The following is a 14,984-nucleotide window of genomic DNA, read 5'->3' as shown; positions in this document are numbered from 1 at the left end:
TACGAGCCGACCAACGTTAATGTTTAACCTGCTGCTATCTGTGGAGACACACATGCAAATACACTGTGTGTGTGTGTTTGGTGTCAGGAGGCCTTTGACCGACTGTCACTATCTGTATCAAGGTGCTCTGCAAATTCTCTTCACCTACTAACACACACACACACACACACACACACACACACACACACACACACACACAGCAGATAAGATGTTGCAGAGAATATTCTTTTCTCTAAATCACTGAAAATAAAACTAAAGTTTTAAAGTATTTGTCGCTGCTGATGTGTCGTCACAGTAAATGACTCACATTTACATATATTACATATATTACATATATTACATATATACTGTATATGTGTGTGTGAATTTCACTGCTCCCTCATGATTTAATTAATTGTTAGCTCATTACCCCCCCCCCCCCAACAGCTCTCATATATTAAAGTATAGAGCATCGTTTGATACACTTGAACACATTTACATAATGTTTACACTTGGACTGTAAACACATGTTCATATGTAACATGAGGTTTTATATGAAAAACAGCAAAATATTTCACTGCTGCTTTTCCTGAGAAGTGAGCTGTAGTGGCAGTGACCAGCAGACAGGGGGCGGCACAGGACAGAAGCAGAAACATGAACCTGCAGGTGAACTACAAAGAATGATTGATTGATTGATTGATTGATTGATTGATTGATTGATTGATTGATTGCACTATCACATTATCAAGAATCACGGAAACAATTAAGTTCTATTGTTTTACGTGTGGACAAATAAAACTTAAAAGAATTATTTTGTTATGAGGAGGAAGAAGAGGAGGGTATAGGTGGGGGTGTAAGGCGAAACAACTTTCGTACACCCTCTTCATGATCATCCTCCTCTTCCTCCTCCTCTTCATGATCATCCACCTCTTCATTTCTCTTCCGTTCTCTTCCTCCTCCTCTTCCTCCTCCTCTTCGTTTCTCTTCATGTCTCACGCTTTCTCTTCCTACTCCTCTTCATTTCTCTTCCTCCTCCTCTTCCTCAGTTTGCGGACTCGTGACGGAACATCTCTCTGCAGCTTCAAACCGAAGTGACACTGGATCCTGCGTCGTTCCCCTCCTCCTCTTCCTCTCCTCCTCTTCCTCTCTGTCAGGACTTTTCGCGGCTCTGCGGATTTTAAAGTCACGTTTTTTCCTGCAGCGGTTTTCGGAGCTTGAAGCGTCTCAGAGATTTAAAGTTTGAATTTCTCTCCGTTTTCTTCCTCGTGATTCCTTCTGTTCTTCTTCTCTTTCTGACTGATGTGTTTGCTGGAGGAGAGGAACCCTGCAGGTGGAGGTGAAAGTTTTCTTCAACCACTTTGTGTCGAGTCAAAATGACGTTTAAAGGAGCTTGAGGAATAATGATCTTATCTTCTAATTATCTTCTATTTTATCTCTTGTTCTTTCTTTCGTTTTTTCATCTAAAATCACATTTTTTCATTCGAATGAGACCAGAAAGCCTCAAAACCCTGAAGAAGAGTCAAGACAAAAAAAACATAGAAGATTTTTGCACTTTGAAGAAATAATGGTAATTTCTTAAGTAAATAAACTCAAGTAGCCCTGAACCCCCCTCAGAATCTGGAGGAAACTAAAGAATCTGACAAACCTCAGATAGACTCTATGGTCCCTGAAGATTCTGAGAAACCCAAGAAGAACCTTGAGGAGCTTCGAAGAATCACAGAGGAACTTGTAGAACCCTCTGAAATAAACAAGATCCAGGCAGAGACTGAACGGTTTCAAGGAGCTGCAGAGGACTGGTATCTAACTTGCGGAAACCTGAGAATCTGTGGAACCTTTTAATAACCTTGGAGAACCCCAGAAAAACTCTTTGCAGCCAACAGACCCTGAGATAATCTGGGGGAATTCCACAAGTTTAGTTCTTTGAGGAACCCGACAGGGAATCTCAAAGTCTGGGGGTCCTAGGAACCCTAACAAATCCTGAGAACTCCTCACACAGGGACCCCCACAGGATTTATGGGCACCTTACGGGACCTGCAGTACGCCCTCCAGGAGAAGATCGAGGAGCTGAGGCAGCGAGATGCCCTGATCGACGAGCTGGAGCTGGAGTTGGATCAGAAAGACGAGCTAATCCAGCGACTGCAGAATGAGCTAGACAAGTACCGGTCTGTGATCCGGCCGGCCACTGTGCAACAGGTCCAGGCCCAGCAACAGAGCCTGGTCCTGCAGCCGGACCAGCACCGCAGCAAGAGGCAGGCCATCTCCGCTGAGCCCACGGCCTGTGACATCAGCACCCTTAGCCACGTCACCCTGCCATTCTACCCCAAGAGTCCTGAGTAAGTCCACCTCATGACACGTGTGTTTGTGCTGTGACATTTGCAGGAGGTGACATTTTCAACAGGAACAAAAGGATTTCTTCTTCTCTGCTTGGTTTATTTGCAGGTGGCAACCAATATCAAGGTGCATTACTGCCATCTACTGTATTGGTGCACTGTTACTGGAGGTACAGCAATACCAATACTGATTTAATGTTAATGACAGTTCATGATGAAGCTTTGATCTAAACACTCAGTCTTTGATCTCTGCGGTGTTAATCTAGCTGCACAGTTGTGGGAGATTGTGGCAATAGAGCAGTTTTGGTGAAAGATAGATTTCCTACATTATACAAAACATTTGTTCCAGTTTATACAGATGGATCCAAAGATCTATCACGGGAAGAACCAGACTGAACTGTTTCAGTGAACAGGAGAACCTCGGATCGTTTGTCAGTTTACACGGTGGAGATGGCAGCACAGTTGTAGCAGCATTACAGTGGTTACAGGTATTAATCTACCTGGACAGATTTTGGATTTTGGAGTTTTTCCATTATATATTTCTCGTTTATATTTATTTATTAAAGAGTCCATTTTTAAATCTGTGCTTCCTTTCTCAGAGACAGTTTCATCTTTTCATCCTTTTGTTGGAGTCGATAATAACAACCTCTGTGTTGGTTTTTAATCCGTGTGGTCCTCCCACACACATGCTCACGTATACATGCACACACACACACACACACACACACACACACACACACACACACACACACACACACACACACACACACACACACACACACACACACAGGCAGTCGACAGGGTTTCATTAACCATCCCACCACTTCTCTCTCTCAGCATCCTGCAGCCAGTGTTTCTCTTTGTCCTTCTGTGTGTGTGTTACTTTAAAACAGTAGTGTGCGTGTGTGTGTGTGTCTGTGTGTGTCTGTGTGTGTGTGTGTGTGTGTGTGTGTGTCGGAGTGTCTATGTGTGTATGTGTGTGTCTGTGTCTTTGTGTGTGTGTCTGTAGAAACTCTGCAGTGTTTTCAGCTCGTCACATCTGACAACTTAATGATGGGCTGAAACTCAGCTGTCACACATCTACTGCTGACACAGGGCTTTTATTTTGAAAGTGACTGTCACTGAGCCTGATGTTTCCAGTCGTTTCATCTTTTACTGGATGATGATGATTGTTCTGACGCTGACACGTCTCAAAGAAATCTACAGAATACAACTGATACAGAACTGCATCACAATTCACTCACTCACTGACTGACTCACTCACTCATTCACTCACTGACTCACTCACTGACTCACTCATTCACTGACTCACTCACTGACTCACTCACTCACTGACTGAGTCACTCATTCACTCACTGACTCACTGACTCACTCACTGACTCACTCATTCACTCACTGACTCACTCACTCACTCACTCACTCACTCACTCACTCACTGACTCACTCACTGACTCACTCACTCACTGACTGAGTCACTCATTCACTCACTGACTCACTGACTCACTCACTGACTCACTCATTCACTCACTGACTCACTCACTCACTCACTCACTCACTCACTCACTCACTCACTGACTCACTCACTCACTGACTGAGTCACTCATTCACTCACTGACTCACTGACTCACTCACTGACTCACTCACTCACTGACTGAGTCACTCATTCACTCACTGACTCACTCACTGAGTCACTCATTCACTCACTGACTCACTCACTCACTCATTCACTCACTGAGTCACTCACTGACTCACTGACTCACTGAGTCACTCACTCACTCACTGACTCACTCACTGAGTCACTCACTGACTCACTCACTCATTCACTCACTGACTCACTGACTCACTGACTCACTCACTCACTCACTCACTCACTCACTCACTCACTGACTCACTGACTCACTCACTGACTGACTCACTCATTCACTGACTGAGTCACTCACTGACTCACTCACTCACTCACTCACTGACTCACTCATTCACTGACTGAGTCACTCACTGACTCACTCACTCACTCACTCACTCACTCACTGACTCACTGACTCACTCACTCACTGACTCACTGAGTCACTGAGTCACTCACTCACTCACTGACTCACTGAGTCACTCATTCACTCATTCACTCACTGACTTCTGAGGAGTGACTTGATTGACAGCCTCTCCTGTGGTAGGTCGAAGGAGCTGATCAAAGACGCCATCTTGGACAACGACTTCATGAAGAACCTGGAGCTGTCTCAGATCCAGGAGATCGTGGACTGCATGTCCCCGGTGGATTATGGTAAAGACGCGTGCATCATCAAAGAGGGCGACGTGGGCTCGCTTGTTTTCGTCATGGAAGGTGAGAAGACGACTTTCTCAAAGGTTTTAACTTCAACTTGATTTTCTTACACTGGCTCTGTTGTTTCCATAGTTACAGTTTATTTTCATATTTTTAAACTTACCTTTGTTGTTCTGTTTGTTTTCATGTTGAGACTTTGATCTTCATCAGGATTTTTTCTTCTGAGTCAGTTTCAGTTTGTTGTTTTTTGTCTTTTTTGGTTTTTCATGTTAATGAATATGTTAAATGTTTATTTGACTGGAACTTGTTCTGGTTAGATTAAACATTTTTGTTGTTGTCATGTTTTATGACTTGAACATGAGGTTTTTAATTTGAAAGATTCTGGATCTTGAGGCCTGTTAGACTTTTACTTTGAAGGATCTTTATTGAACTAAAAAGTGTCTTTGAGGCTTTAACAGGAAATAGTTGAACTGTAACTTGTGTTCATTCAGCAAGTTGAGACGTGTCACTCGGTGAACTAGAAACTGAAGCCTTTTCTTTTTACTGAGCAACACCTTCAAGTTTTTTGGAGATGAAACAGGAAGTTTCCTGGAGCTCAGTCCGACATTGAGGACTCAGTTTCTCAGACGCTGCTCGTGGTCCAGGAACAAGTGCGACTGGTGACGCTGCGTTAGCTTAGAACCCCTGAAGCTCGTTTCCAGGTTCAAACTGTTTCTTTGAGTTTTGATAAGAAATAAATATCTGAACTTTGAAGAAACACTTTTGAAAACGAGTTGTTTTTAATATAAAGACTGTCACATGTTAAACGTGTTTAATGTGTCAAATGTGTTAAACGTGTTGACGTGTTTACCTGAGGTCACCTCAGGTCGGCCCATCAGACCATCAGTCTGCATCTTTCAGGAGCTTTTGAGAATCTTTGTCTCTGTGGTTCTGGACTCACAATGGTCCAGATGGCCGCTCCTCTGTCAGTGGGAGGCAGCGTGTGAAGCAACCGATGACATTTATAAGAAAGACACTGGGCGGATCACACCTCGGCTGAACGTTCAAATGTGTGATTTTTGAACAGAGTCTGGTTTATGCAGAAAACACTGATGGACACAGAGTGTTTGTTCAACTGATAATAATGTGTGTGTGTGTGTGGGGGGGGGGGGGGTAAGTGGGTCAGTACTAAAATAGATATTACAACATGTCAGTGTCTCTAGTGGGCGGGTGAGCTTCAGACCTGAGTTAATGAACTAATTACTGTAAAAGAGACGATCATCAGTGTGATGACAACGACCTAAAGTGACTCAGATGTTGTGACAATGCTGCAACAGAAACGAGAGAAGAAGAGGAGTGCGTTTAAACTGTCGGAGGAAATGAGACGAGAAGGAAAGCTAATTCATGATTGGATGATTTGATCAACATTTGTGTGTGTGTGTTGGAAGTGGGGAGGGGCGCAGATGGCATCTAAATATATTGACTTCTATTACAGGAAGAGGAAGTGATCCCTAAAAACAGACGAGGAAGATTGATAGATTGTGTGTGTGTGTGTGTGTGTGTGTGTGTTTTACATAATGAGACCAAACTGCTGCATCTGTTTCTTCCTCCACAGAATTAATGAGCATCATATTTATAACACACACAGTTTGATCCCTGAACACGAGCTCCTCTGAAAACCTCCTGAGACGTTAAGGGGAGCTCTAAAAATCACAGATTATATTTTATTTTACCTGAAATAAAGAATAGTAAATAAGTTAATTCACTCATTACGTTCCATTTCCTGGACATCTGTCTCCACTAATTAACACAATTCAGTGTCTTTTCCTGCTGTGGACACACACGAGTGGCAGCGCCCAAATCACTGGTTTAAATATCCACCTGAACGTCTCATCACTGAGTTGGTGTGTGATATTTAAAACAGTGTTTTATTCACTATGCTGGTTTATGGATGAGTCAGAACGGAAACAAACAAGTGTCCATCAACAACACAGACAGCTGCTTTGACCGGTCCTCACTTTTATATGTAAACAAAGTGTGTCAGTATTGATCCTGCATATTATTGATCAATGTGTGTGTGTGTGTGTGTGTGTGTGTGTGTGTGTGTGTGTGTGTGTGTGTGTGTGTGTGTGTGTGTGTGTGTGTGTGTGTGTGTGTGTGTGTGTGTGTGCCTCACTGCTTCACAGTGTTTTCTTGTCTGAAAGATAAAACCTGCAGACGCTGCTCAGGGCTGAAGACGACCACATGAGTTTTATATTTCAATATTTAAATCCAGGACAAAACACAATAAAGAAAACAGTCTTTGATATGTAAGATCCAATTTACACACACACACACACACACACACACACACACACACACACACACACACACACAATCCATTTAAATAAAATGAATCACAGCAGATCTAAGAGGTTTATTTAACATATTTATTCCTATTACTCACACACTTGCACACACACACACACACACACACACGGACTGATCCAATTCAAAGCTTCTACACTTCAAATTAAATTAACACTGTGTTCATCTGGTTTGGATGAAAATGATCTGACAGTTCACACTATCACTGTTTTATCTCATGCAACACACTGCATGCTGTACTGCTCCGTCCTGTAGGGGGCGTCCTCTTCACTGTCTGGTTGGTCACCGTCCAAGCAGCCGCCCCTCACTTCATGTTCCTTGAGGATTTTTAGTTTCTTTTCTTTCACACGTTCAGTTTAGCTGAATTTTGAACTGAACTGTAACAATGACCTCTGTCTGTCTTTGTCGTTTCGTGTTTTATTCTCAGAGACTTTGACGAATCACAAGAGATGTATTTAAAAAGTCAGAACCTGAGCAGCGTAGTGGAGATGTCCTGAATTTAGTCCAAAACACTGAAAGCTACACTTCCCATCATGCACCTGGACAGTGTCTTACAAGCTGGGGGACAGCCACATTGTTAAACTTAAAAATCAGAAGTTGTTGTTTCATTTTGTTAATAAGAAATACTTCATTTTCTTTCTTATTCATGACTTCATGTTTTCTCTCTCTCTGTGCTCCACTGTGTGTGAATGTCTCTCATCCAGAGGGGAAGGTGGAGGTGACTAAAGAGGGGATGAAGTTGTGCACAATGGGGCCAGGAAAAGTATTTGGAGAACTGGCCATCCTCTACAACTGCACCCGCACTGCTACTGTCAGGAGTGAGTACACCTAGAGTGTGTGTGTGTGTGTGTGTGTGTGTGTGTGTGTGTGTGTGTGCGTGCGTGCGTGCGTGCGTGTGTGTGTGTGTGTTCCATCAATCAATCACATTTTATTTGTATTTACAAATCACAGTTTGTCTCAAAGATCTTAACAAGGTCATTGAGTGGGAATGTGCCCATATTATTCGCTGTCGCTGTTTACATTCACTCCATCACTGGTGACTTCAATCATGTCACACTGGACAGAACTTTAGTGAACTTTAACAGTGAGTTAACTGCCCCACAAGAGACAGTCAAACACGGGACCTTCTTCATGCAAATGCTCTTGATGCATACAGTGCCAATGTGGCCACGACCAGAGAGACTGTGGTCGACTTCAGGAGGAAGAGGAACGTTTCACAGCCACTGTGTATTCTCGGAGAGGAAGTTGTCACTGGGGAAGATTACAAGTACCTGGGCGTCCACATCGACAATGGATTGAAGTGAAGGCGGTCCTAGAAATTAGTTTTAAATAAAAACGAAATGACAAATCAGGATCAAAGATGACTCCCAAATTCCTGATGTTTCACTGGAAGCAAAGACGACATCATCTGTCACAGCGTCATCATTAGATAATGATCTCTGAGGTGTTTAGAGCCGAGTAAAGAACCTCTGAGTTTAATAACAGACAATTAAGTTTAGTTTCTTTCATTGATGACACTGTTATAGTTTTATTGACAAGTCTAACTGGGTGTCGCTGCATAGCAGTGGAAATTTACAGAGTGTGTCCTGATAGTGTTTCCTAGTGGAAGAATATACAATGAGAATAAAATTGGGCCGAGCACAGAACCCTGAGGAACACCGTGGTTAACTTTGGTGCGCACAGATGACTCATCATTAATTTGCACAAATTGGAATCAATCCGATAAGTAGAATTGAAACCAGTTTAGGGCGGTTCCTTTAACGCCAATGAACTGTTCTAGTGTCTGTAATAAAATGTGATGATCAATACTGTTGAATGCTGCACTGAGATCTAACAGCATGAGGACAGACACAAACATCTGAAGCTATGAGAAGGTCATTAGTGACTTTAAAACTGTCTCCATGCTGTGACGAGTTCGAAACCCCGACTGAAAGTCTTATATTACTTTCAGAGAAACTCTCACAGCTGATTGGCTCTAACCTTCTCAAGGATTTTAAACAGGAAGGGGAGGTTGGATATCGGTCTGTAGTTGGTTAAAACCCCTGGGTCCAGATTATAATGATAGATTGATTATATTCAGTAAAGTACTTTTTAGTGGGGGTAGAATTTCTTAAGTAACTTTGTAGGAATGAGATCTAAGATACAAGTTTTAGATGATGAGATTATTGAGGTCGGCTGATCAAGAGTGATCAGAGAGAAGCTGTTTAGATAAATAACAGGATTCTTAGCTTTCCTGAGATTTGTGTGAAACGGCAAAACAGACACAACAAGCTGAATACTTCTTCTCATTTAATAAACTGGTATTTTTCCCCTAGAGGATGAACCATCTCCTCATGGAACTCTTAAGGGTTAAGAGTTATTAATGGAACTCAGACCAACCTGCTGCCGTCAGCCATCAACATCAAGAATCAAGACCTCAGATCTTTTCAACCCAAGAGTTTGACCTCACCGTCTTTAGATAAAAACATTCCTCATAATTGGCTCTAAAGCAGCAGCTGGAAGATTTTCCTTCAGTAAAAACTGCAGCTTCATTAACTGTTTGACGTCCACACAGCCGCAGGAAACTGATTTGAGTTCAGGAGAAAAGACGAAACAGGTGTGTGGGAAGAGTGGGAGGAAGGAGGCTGCAGTCAGAACCAATAAAACATCAACCTCAACTCTAACTGTGTGTGTGTGTGTGTGTGTGTGTGTGTGTGTGTGTGTGTGTGTGTGTGTGTGCACATATTTTTCTGTGTACCCCAACTTTTTTCAGGGTTTCCTGGTAGAGTGCTTGTTAAGCAGTGGTTGCTAGGCAACACCATCAGTTTTGGCATCAGTGTCTCTCAGCAACAGCGCTAGGTTCAAGGGATCAGTTTGGTTTGCTGAAGCTTTTGCTCGTTATCTTCACATTAACAGCTGCAGTTTATCTGCTTTATTCTGTGCGTGTTCACGTTAACTCAGAGCAGTCAGTGCTCCACGGCTGCATGTGAACAATAAAACTCTGCTGCTGTGGCATCAAACCTGCAGCTGTTTCTTAAAAAGGGGGAGATTCCTGAAAGGTTTGGTCGGAAATCATAAAATCAACAGTTTAAGGTTTAAGGTGTCGAGATGAGGTTTAAAAAGGGAGGAAGTGAACTAACAGGAACAAACCAGAGATGAATTATTGATGAAGCAAAGCAATTATCACACTGGAGGGCACAGAGTCAGTCGACTGAAAGAAAGTAAACATATCTACTTTTTAAACTTGAATACGTTACATTTCAAAATAGTCATAGCAGTCGTGTTAGCAGCTGTGGTAGCAGCAGTGATAGTATTTGCTGTAGCTTCAGTATTTTTCAGTACTTTTGATAAAATCTGGACTTTAGTGAGGACACATTTTGACTCTAAACCCTGGTTGTGATTTTGAATCCTCACAAATAATAATATAAAATAATAATAATGATACGAATTCTAATAAAAACGTTGATTTTTTTCTATTTTACTTTAAACTTGAGACTTAAACTAGATCACATTACAAATGACATTATTTATTATTAACAGTTATAAAATCATCAAAGCCACTTGTGTGTGTGTGTGTGTGTGTGTGTGTGTGTGTGTGTGTATGTGTGTGTGTGTGTGTGCGTGTGTGTGAGTGAATCATCTGCTGTTTCCATTTCTACTTGACCTTTGACCTTAGCTCTCACGTTCCACATTTACATCCATCAACATGAATTATGACCATTGAACCGTCACACACTCACCTCAGCACATTAACATCTTCTGAGCTCATCATATCTGCAGTGTCCCCTGTTGTTTCCGTGGTAACACAGACACTTGGCATCTCCATGGCAACTGACAGCAGGCCATAAAGCAGAATCTGAATCCGTTTATTGTCATTGTAATCTACGACGACAACGAAATCAGATGTATCACTTCTATTGGTTCATAAAAACACACAATCACACAACAACCGACGTAGAATAAATCTATAAATATACTAATGACATTACATTTCATTTAGCTTTTATCCAAAGCGACTTACAATAAGTATAAAGTGAACTTGCAATTTAATAAATAAACAATCTCTGTTGCGCAACGTGAGCGGCAGGAGGGAGTGCATGTTAGTTTGGCCTCTGGGAACAAATTGTCTATAAACCTGGAGCTGTGTGATCTGAAGCAGTCCAGGTTGTTTCTCCGCAGCAGTCTCAGTCTGTGATGGTTGCAGTAGTGTTGGCAGTCCAGGAGAGGTCATTGGAGAGCATGAGCATGTTGGTGCTGCCTTTAGAGTTGGTCCTCAGTCCTCCTCTTGTCGGCCTCCTGAAGCCTCTCAGTTCTTCCGGTTCAGTTTTCGTCCCCTGACCTGAAGGGTGTTGGGTTTTTACGAGTGTTGGGACCTCACTTGTCATCCAGGGTTTCTGGCTGGGAAACGACCAAATACACCTTTAACAGTGGAAACAAGACCAAACAGAAGCATGTACAGTGTAGTACTGTATAGTACTGTATAGTACTGTATAGTACAGTGTAGTACTGTATAGTACTGTGTAGTATTGGGTTGTACAGGGTAAGGGTCTAGGAAATGCTTTATGTCAATGAACTAACATAGAAGTACAATCATGTTGAAAATAAAGTAAAATATTTTACAGTGAAGGGTTTTCTCTTTATCCAGCACTTCATGTTACCTAGCAACCACTGGTCGCTGCTTTAATAACATGTGACTGCACAGATGCTGTACGGTTGCCATGACAACACCTGCTCGCTGTAAGCACACACATTCTTGTACTTCTTCTTAGTGAGGACACTCATTGGCATGTCCTCAGTCTGTAGCTGTATGCAGTACAAGTAAAAGTACACACGAACACACACAGGTTGTTTTCAGCTCCGTGTTAATTCATGACGTCTGAACTCTACACTGTAAGAACACGTGTTCCATGTGTTTCTCAGCTCTGAAACATGTGAAGCTCTGGGCCATCGACCGCCAGTGTTTCCAAACCATCATGATGAGAACTGGACTCATCAAACACGCAGAGTACATGGACTTACTGAAGAGGTGATCCAACGCCATCCAACGCCATCCAACGCCATCCAACATCATCCAACGCATCCAACATCATCCAACATCATCCAACATCATCCAACGCCATCCAACATCATCCAACACCATCCAACACCATCCAACATCATCATCCAACGCATCCAACATCATCCAACATCATCCAACACCATCATCCAACATCATCCAACATCATCCAACGCCATCCAACATCATCCAACACCATCCAACATATCATCCAACGCCATCCAACATATCATCCAACGCCATCCAACGCCATCCAATGCCATCCAACATCATCCAACACCATCCAACATATCATCCAACATCATCCAACATATCATCCAACACCATCCAACATCATCCAACACCATCCAACACCATCCAACATCATCATCCAACGCATCCAACATCATCCAACATCATCCAACACCATCATCCAACATCATCCAACATCATCCAACGCCATCCAACATCATCCAACATCATCCAACATCATCCAACATCATCCAACACCATCCAACATCATCCAACACCATCCAACATCATCCAACATCATCCAACATCATCCAACATCATCCAACGCCATCCAACACCATCCAACGCCATCCAACATCATCCAACACCATCCAACATCATCCAACATCATCCAACATCACCATCCAACATCATCCAACATCATCCAACGCCATCCAACATATCATCCAACACCATCCAACACCATCCAACGCCATCCAACACCATCCAACGCCATCCAACATCATCCAACACCATCCAACACATCCAACATCATCCAACATCACCATCCAACACCATCCAACATCATCCAACATCACCATCCAACATCATCCAACATCACCATCCAACATCATCCAACATCATCCAACATCACCATCCAACATCATCCAACATCATCCAACGCCATCCAACATCATCATCCAACACCATCCAACATATCATCCAACGCCATCCAACATATCATCCAACGCCATCCAACGCCATCCAATGCCATCCAACACCATCCAACATATCATCCAACATCATCCAACATATCATCCAACACCATCCAACATCATCCAACACCATCCAACACCATCCAACATCATCATCCAACGCATCCAACATCATCCAACATCATCCAACACCATCATCCAACATCATCCAACATCATCCAACGCCATCCAACATCATCCAACATCATCCAACATCATCCAACATCATCCAACACCATCCAACATCATCCAACACCATCCAACATCATCCAACATCATCCAACATCATCCAACATCATCCAACGCCATCCAACACCATCCAACGCCATCCAACATCATCCAACACCATCCAACATCATCCAACATCATCCAACATCACCATCCAACATCATCCAACATCATCCAACGCCATCCAACATATCATCCAACACCATCCAACACCATCCAACGCCATCCAACACCATCCAACGCCATCCAACATCATCCAACACCATCCAACACATCCAACATCATCCAACATCACCATCCAACACCATCCAACATCATCCAACATCACCATCCAACATCATCCAACATCACCATCCAACATCATCCAACATCATCCAACATCACCATCCAACATCATCCAACATCATCCAACGCCATCCAACATATCATCCAACACCATCATCCAACATCATCCAACATCACCATCCAACACCATCCAACACCATCCAACCGTCTCTTCGTCTCTTTGCAGTGTTCCGACCTTCCAGAGTCTTCCAGAGGAAACTCTCAGTAAATTGGCAGACGTCATGGAGGAGGTGAGAACTGGGCTGTGTCTCCATGACAACAGTGTTCTTCACCTGTAGAACACATGTTAGTTGTCATGACTTCCTGACTGTGTGTGTGTGTGTGTGTGTGTGTGGGTTCAGACGCACTATGAAGACGGAGACTTCATCATCAGACAAGGCGCCCGTGGCGACACCTTCTTCATCATCAGTAAGGGAAAGGTAATGATTGGTTGTTCATTGATGAGTGGATCGATCAGCTGACTCTCCTGATCACCTGCTGATTCATGTCGATCACTCTGACCAGGTGAACGTGACCCAGGAGGACTCAGCCAATCAGGAGCCAGCTCACCTCCGAGAGCTCGTCAGAGGAGACTGGTTTGGAGAGAGAGCGCTGCAGGGGTGAGAGAGTGTGACCTAATGGTGGCGCTAGAGGACAGTGGAGGTCACTACAATGTTTATTATTTTCTCGGCAGAGTGTTTGTTTGTGTGTGTGTGTGTGTGTGTGTGTTTGTTTTCCTTCTGTCGTGTGTCAGTCGTGTTGATTGGTCTGTAGTGTGTTTCCTTGGGGGAGGGGGTGTCAGTGTCTCTACCTCTGTGAGGACCAGGTTCATTTGTGTGAGTGAGAATGTTTTGAATTAAAGATCATTTCACACAATGAAGAAACTTCATTTGAATGAATGTTTTGAGAAAATGTGGATTGTTTCTTCAAAGAAACGTTTTAAAATGTGTTTCAGGAAAGTGAGTAGATTCTTTTAATGTGAAAATATTGTTGGAACATTTTGAATAATCTTTTTTTTATTTTAAAGAAATAGTTTTGTGTAAATGTGGAGACATACAACGTTTTATAGAGAGAGGACATAAAAAGAAAATGAAAAATTATTTTATAAAAAGGACATTTTTGTGTCCACAGGGAGGACGTGAGAACAGCCAACGTCATCGCAGCCGACACCGTCACCTGCCTGGTCATCGACAGAGAGTAAGAAAAACTGTTTTTACATTTTACATGAATCATATTAATCATTCAGACGTTCGTTCCCCATCAACACGAGGACATTATCACCGAGCTGTAGGACAGTGAACTAATCACAAACACATTACATTACATTACAACACATTCTACTGGAGAAGGTACTGGCTATGACCAGGATCATTGCTGATTGGATGGATGGGTTCAAAAGCTCCAGAGTGAAATGACCTGGACGTATTTCAGCTGCTGCTCCAACCTGGAACATCACCCGTCCTCCAGAGGCTGATTCTGTGGAAGGTTGTCACAGAAGAACA

The 14,984-nt window shown here is 42.8% G+C and overlaps 1 protein-coding gene across 2 annotated transcripts in view; it reads left to right on the top strand.

Moving 5' to 3' along the window:
- The first annotated feature begins 94 nt into the window (after window positions 1-94).
- The window catches only part of prkg1b (protein kinase cGMP-dependent 1b), an 18,613-nt gene continuing 3,723 nt past the window's right edge, over window positions 95-14,984 (top strand). The window contains exons 1-8 of one of the 2 annotated variants that reach the window (XM_069517708.1): window positions 95-2,312; window positions 4,478-4,644; window positions 7,635-7,748; window positions 11,830-11,935; window positions 13,670-13,733; window positions 13,845-13,922; window positions 14,008-14,102; window positions 14,614-14,679. In XM_069517708.1, the coding sequence (XP_069373809.1) occupies window positions 1,993-2,312; window positions 4,478-4,644; window positions 7,635-7,748; window positions 11,830-11,935; window positions 13,670-13,733; window positions 13,845-13,922; window positions 14,008-14,102; window positions 14,614-14,679 (1,010 nt within the window). In that variant the 5' untranslated portion in view covers window positions 95-1,992. Of the gene's footprint in view, window positions 2,313-4,477; window positions 4,645-7,634; window positions 7,749-11,829; window positions 11,936-13,669; window positions 13,734-13,844; window positions 13,923-14,007; window positions 14,107-14,613; window positions 14,680-14,984 lie in introns of those variants that run through there. The other variant, XM_069517709.1, reaches the window with a different exon arrangement.

The sequence above is a fragment of the Paralichthys olivaceus genome, chromosome 21 (assembly GCF_024713975.1).
Source record: "Paralichthys olivaceus isolate ysfri-2021 chromosome 21, ASM2471397v2, whole genome shotgun sequence".
Classification (NCBI taxonomy): Eukaryota; Metazoa; Chordata; class Actinopteri; order Pleuronectiformes; family Paralichthyidae; genus Paralichthys; species Paralichthys olivaceus.
The sequence above is the reverse complement of the archived record's forward strand: the minus strand, read 5'-3'. Positions and strand labels throughout refer to the sequence as shown.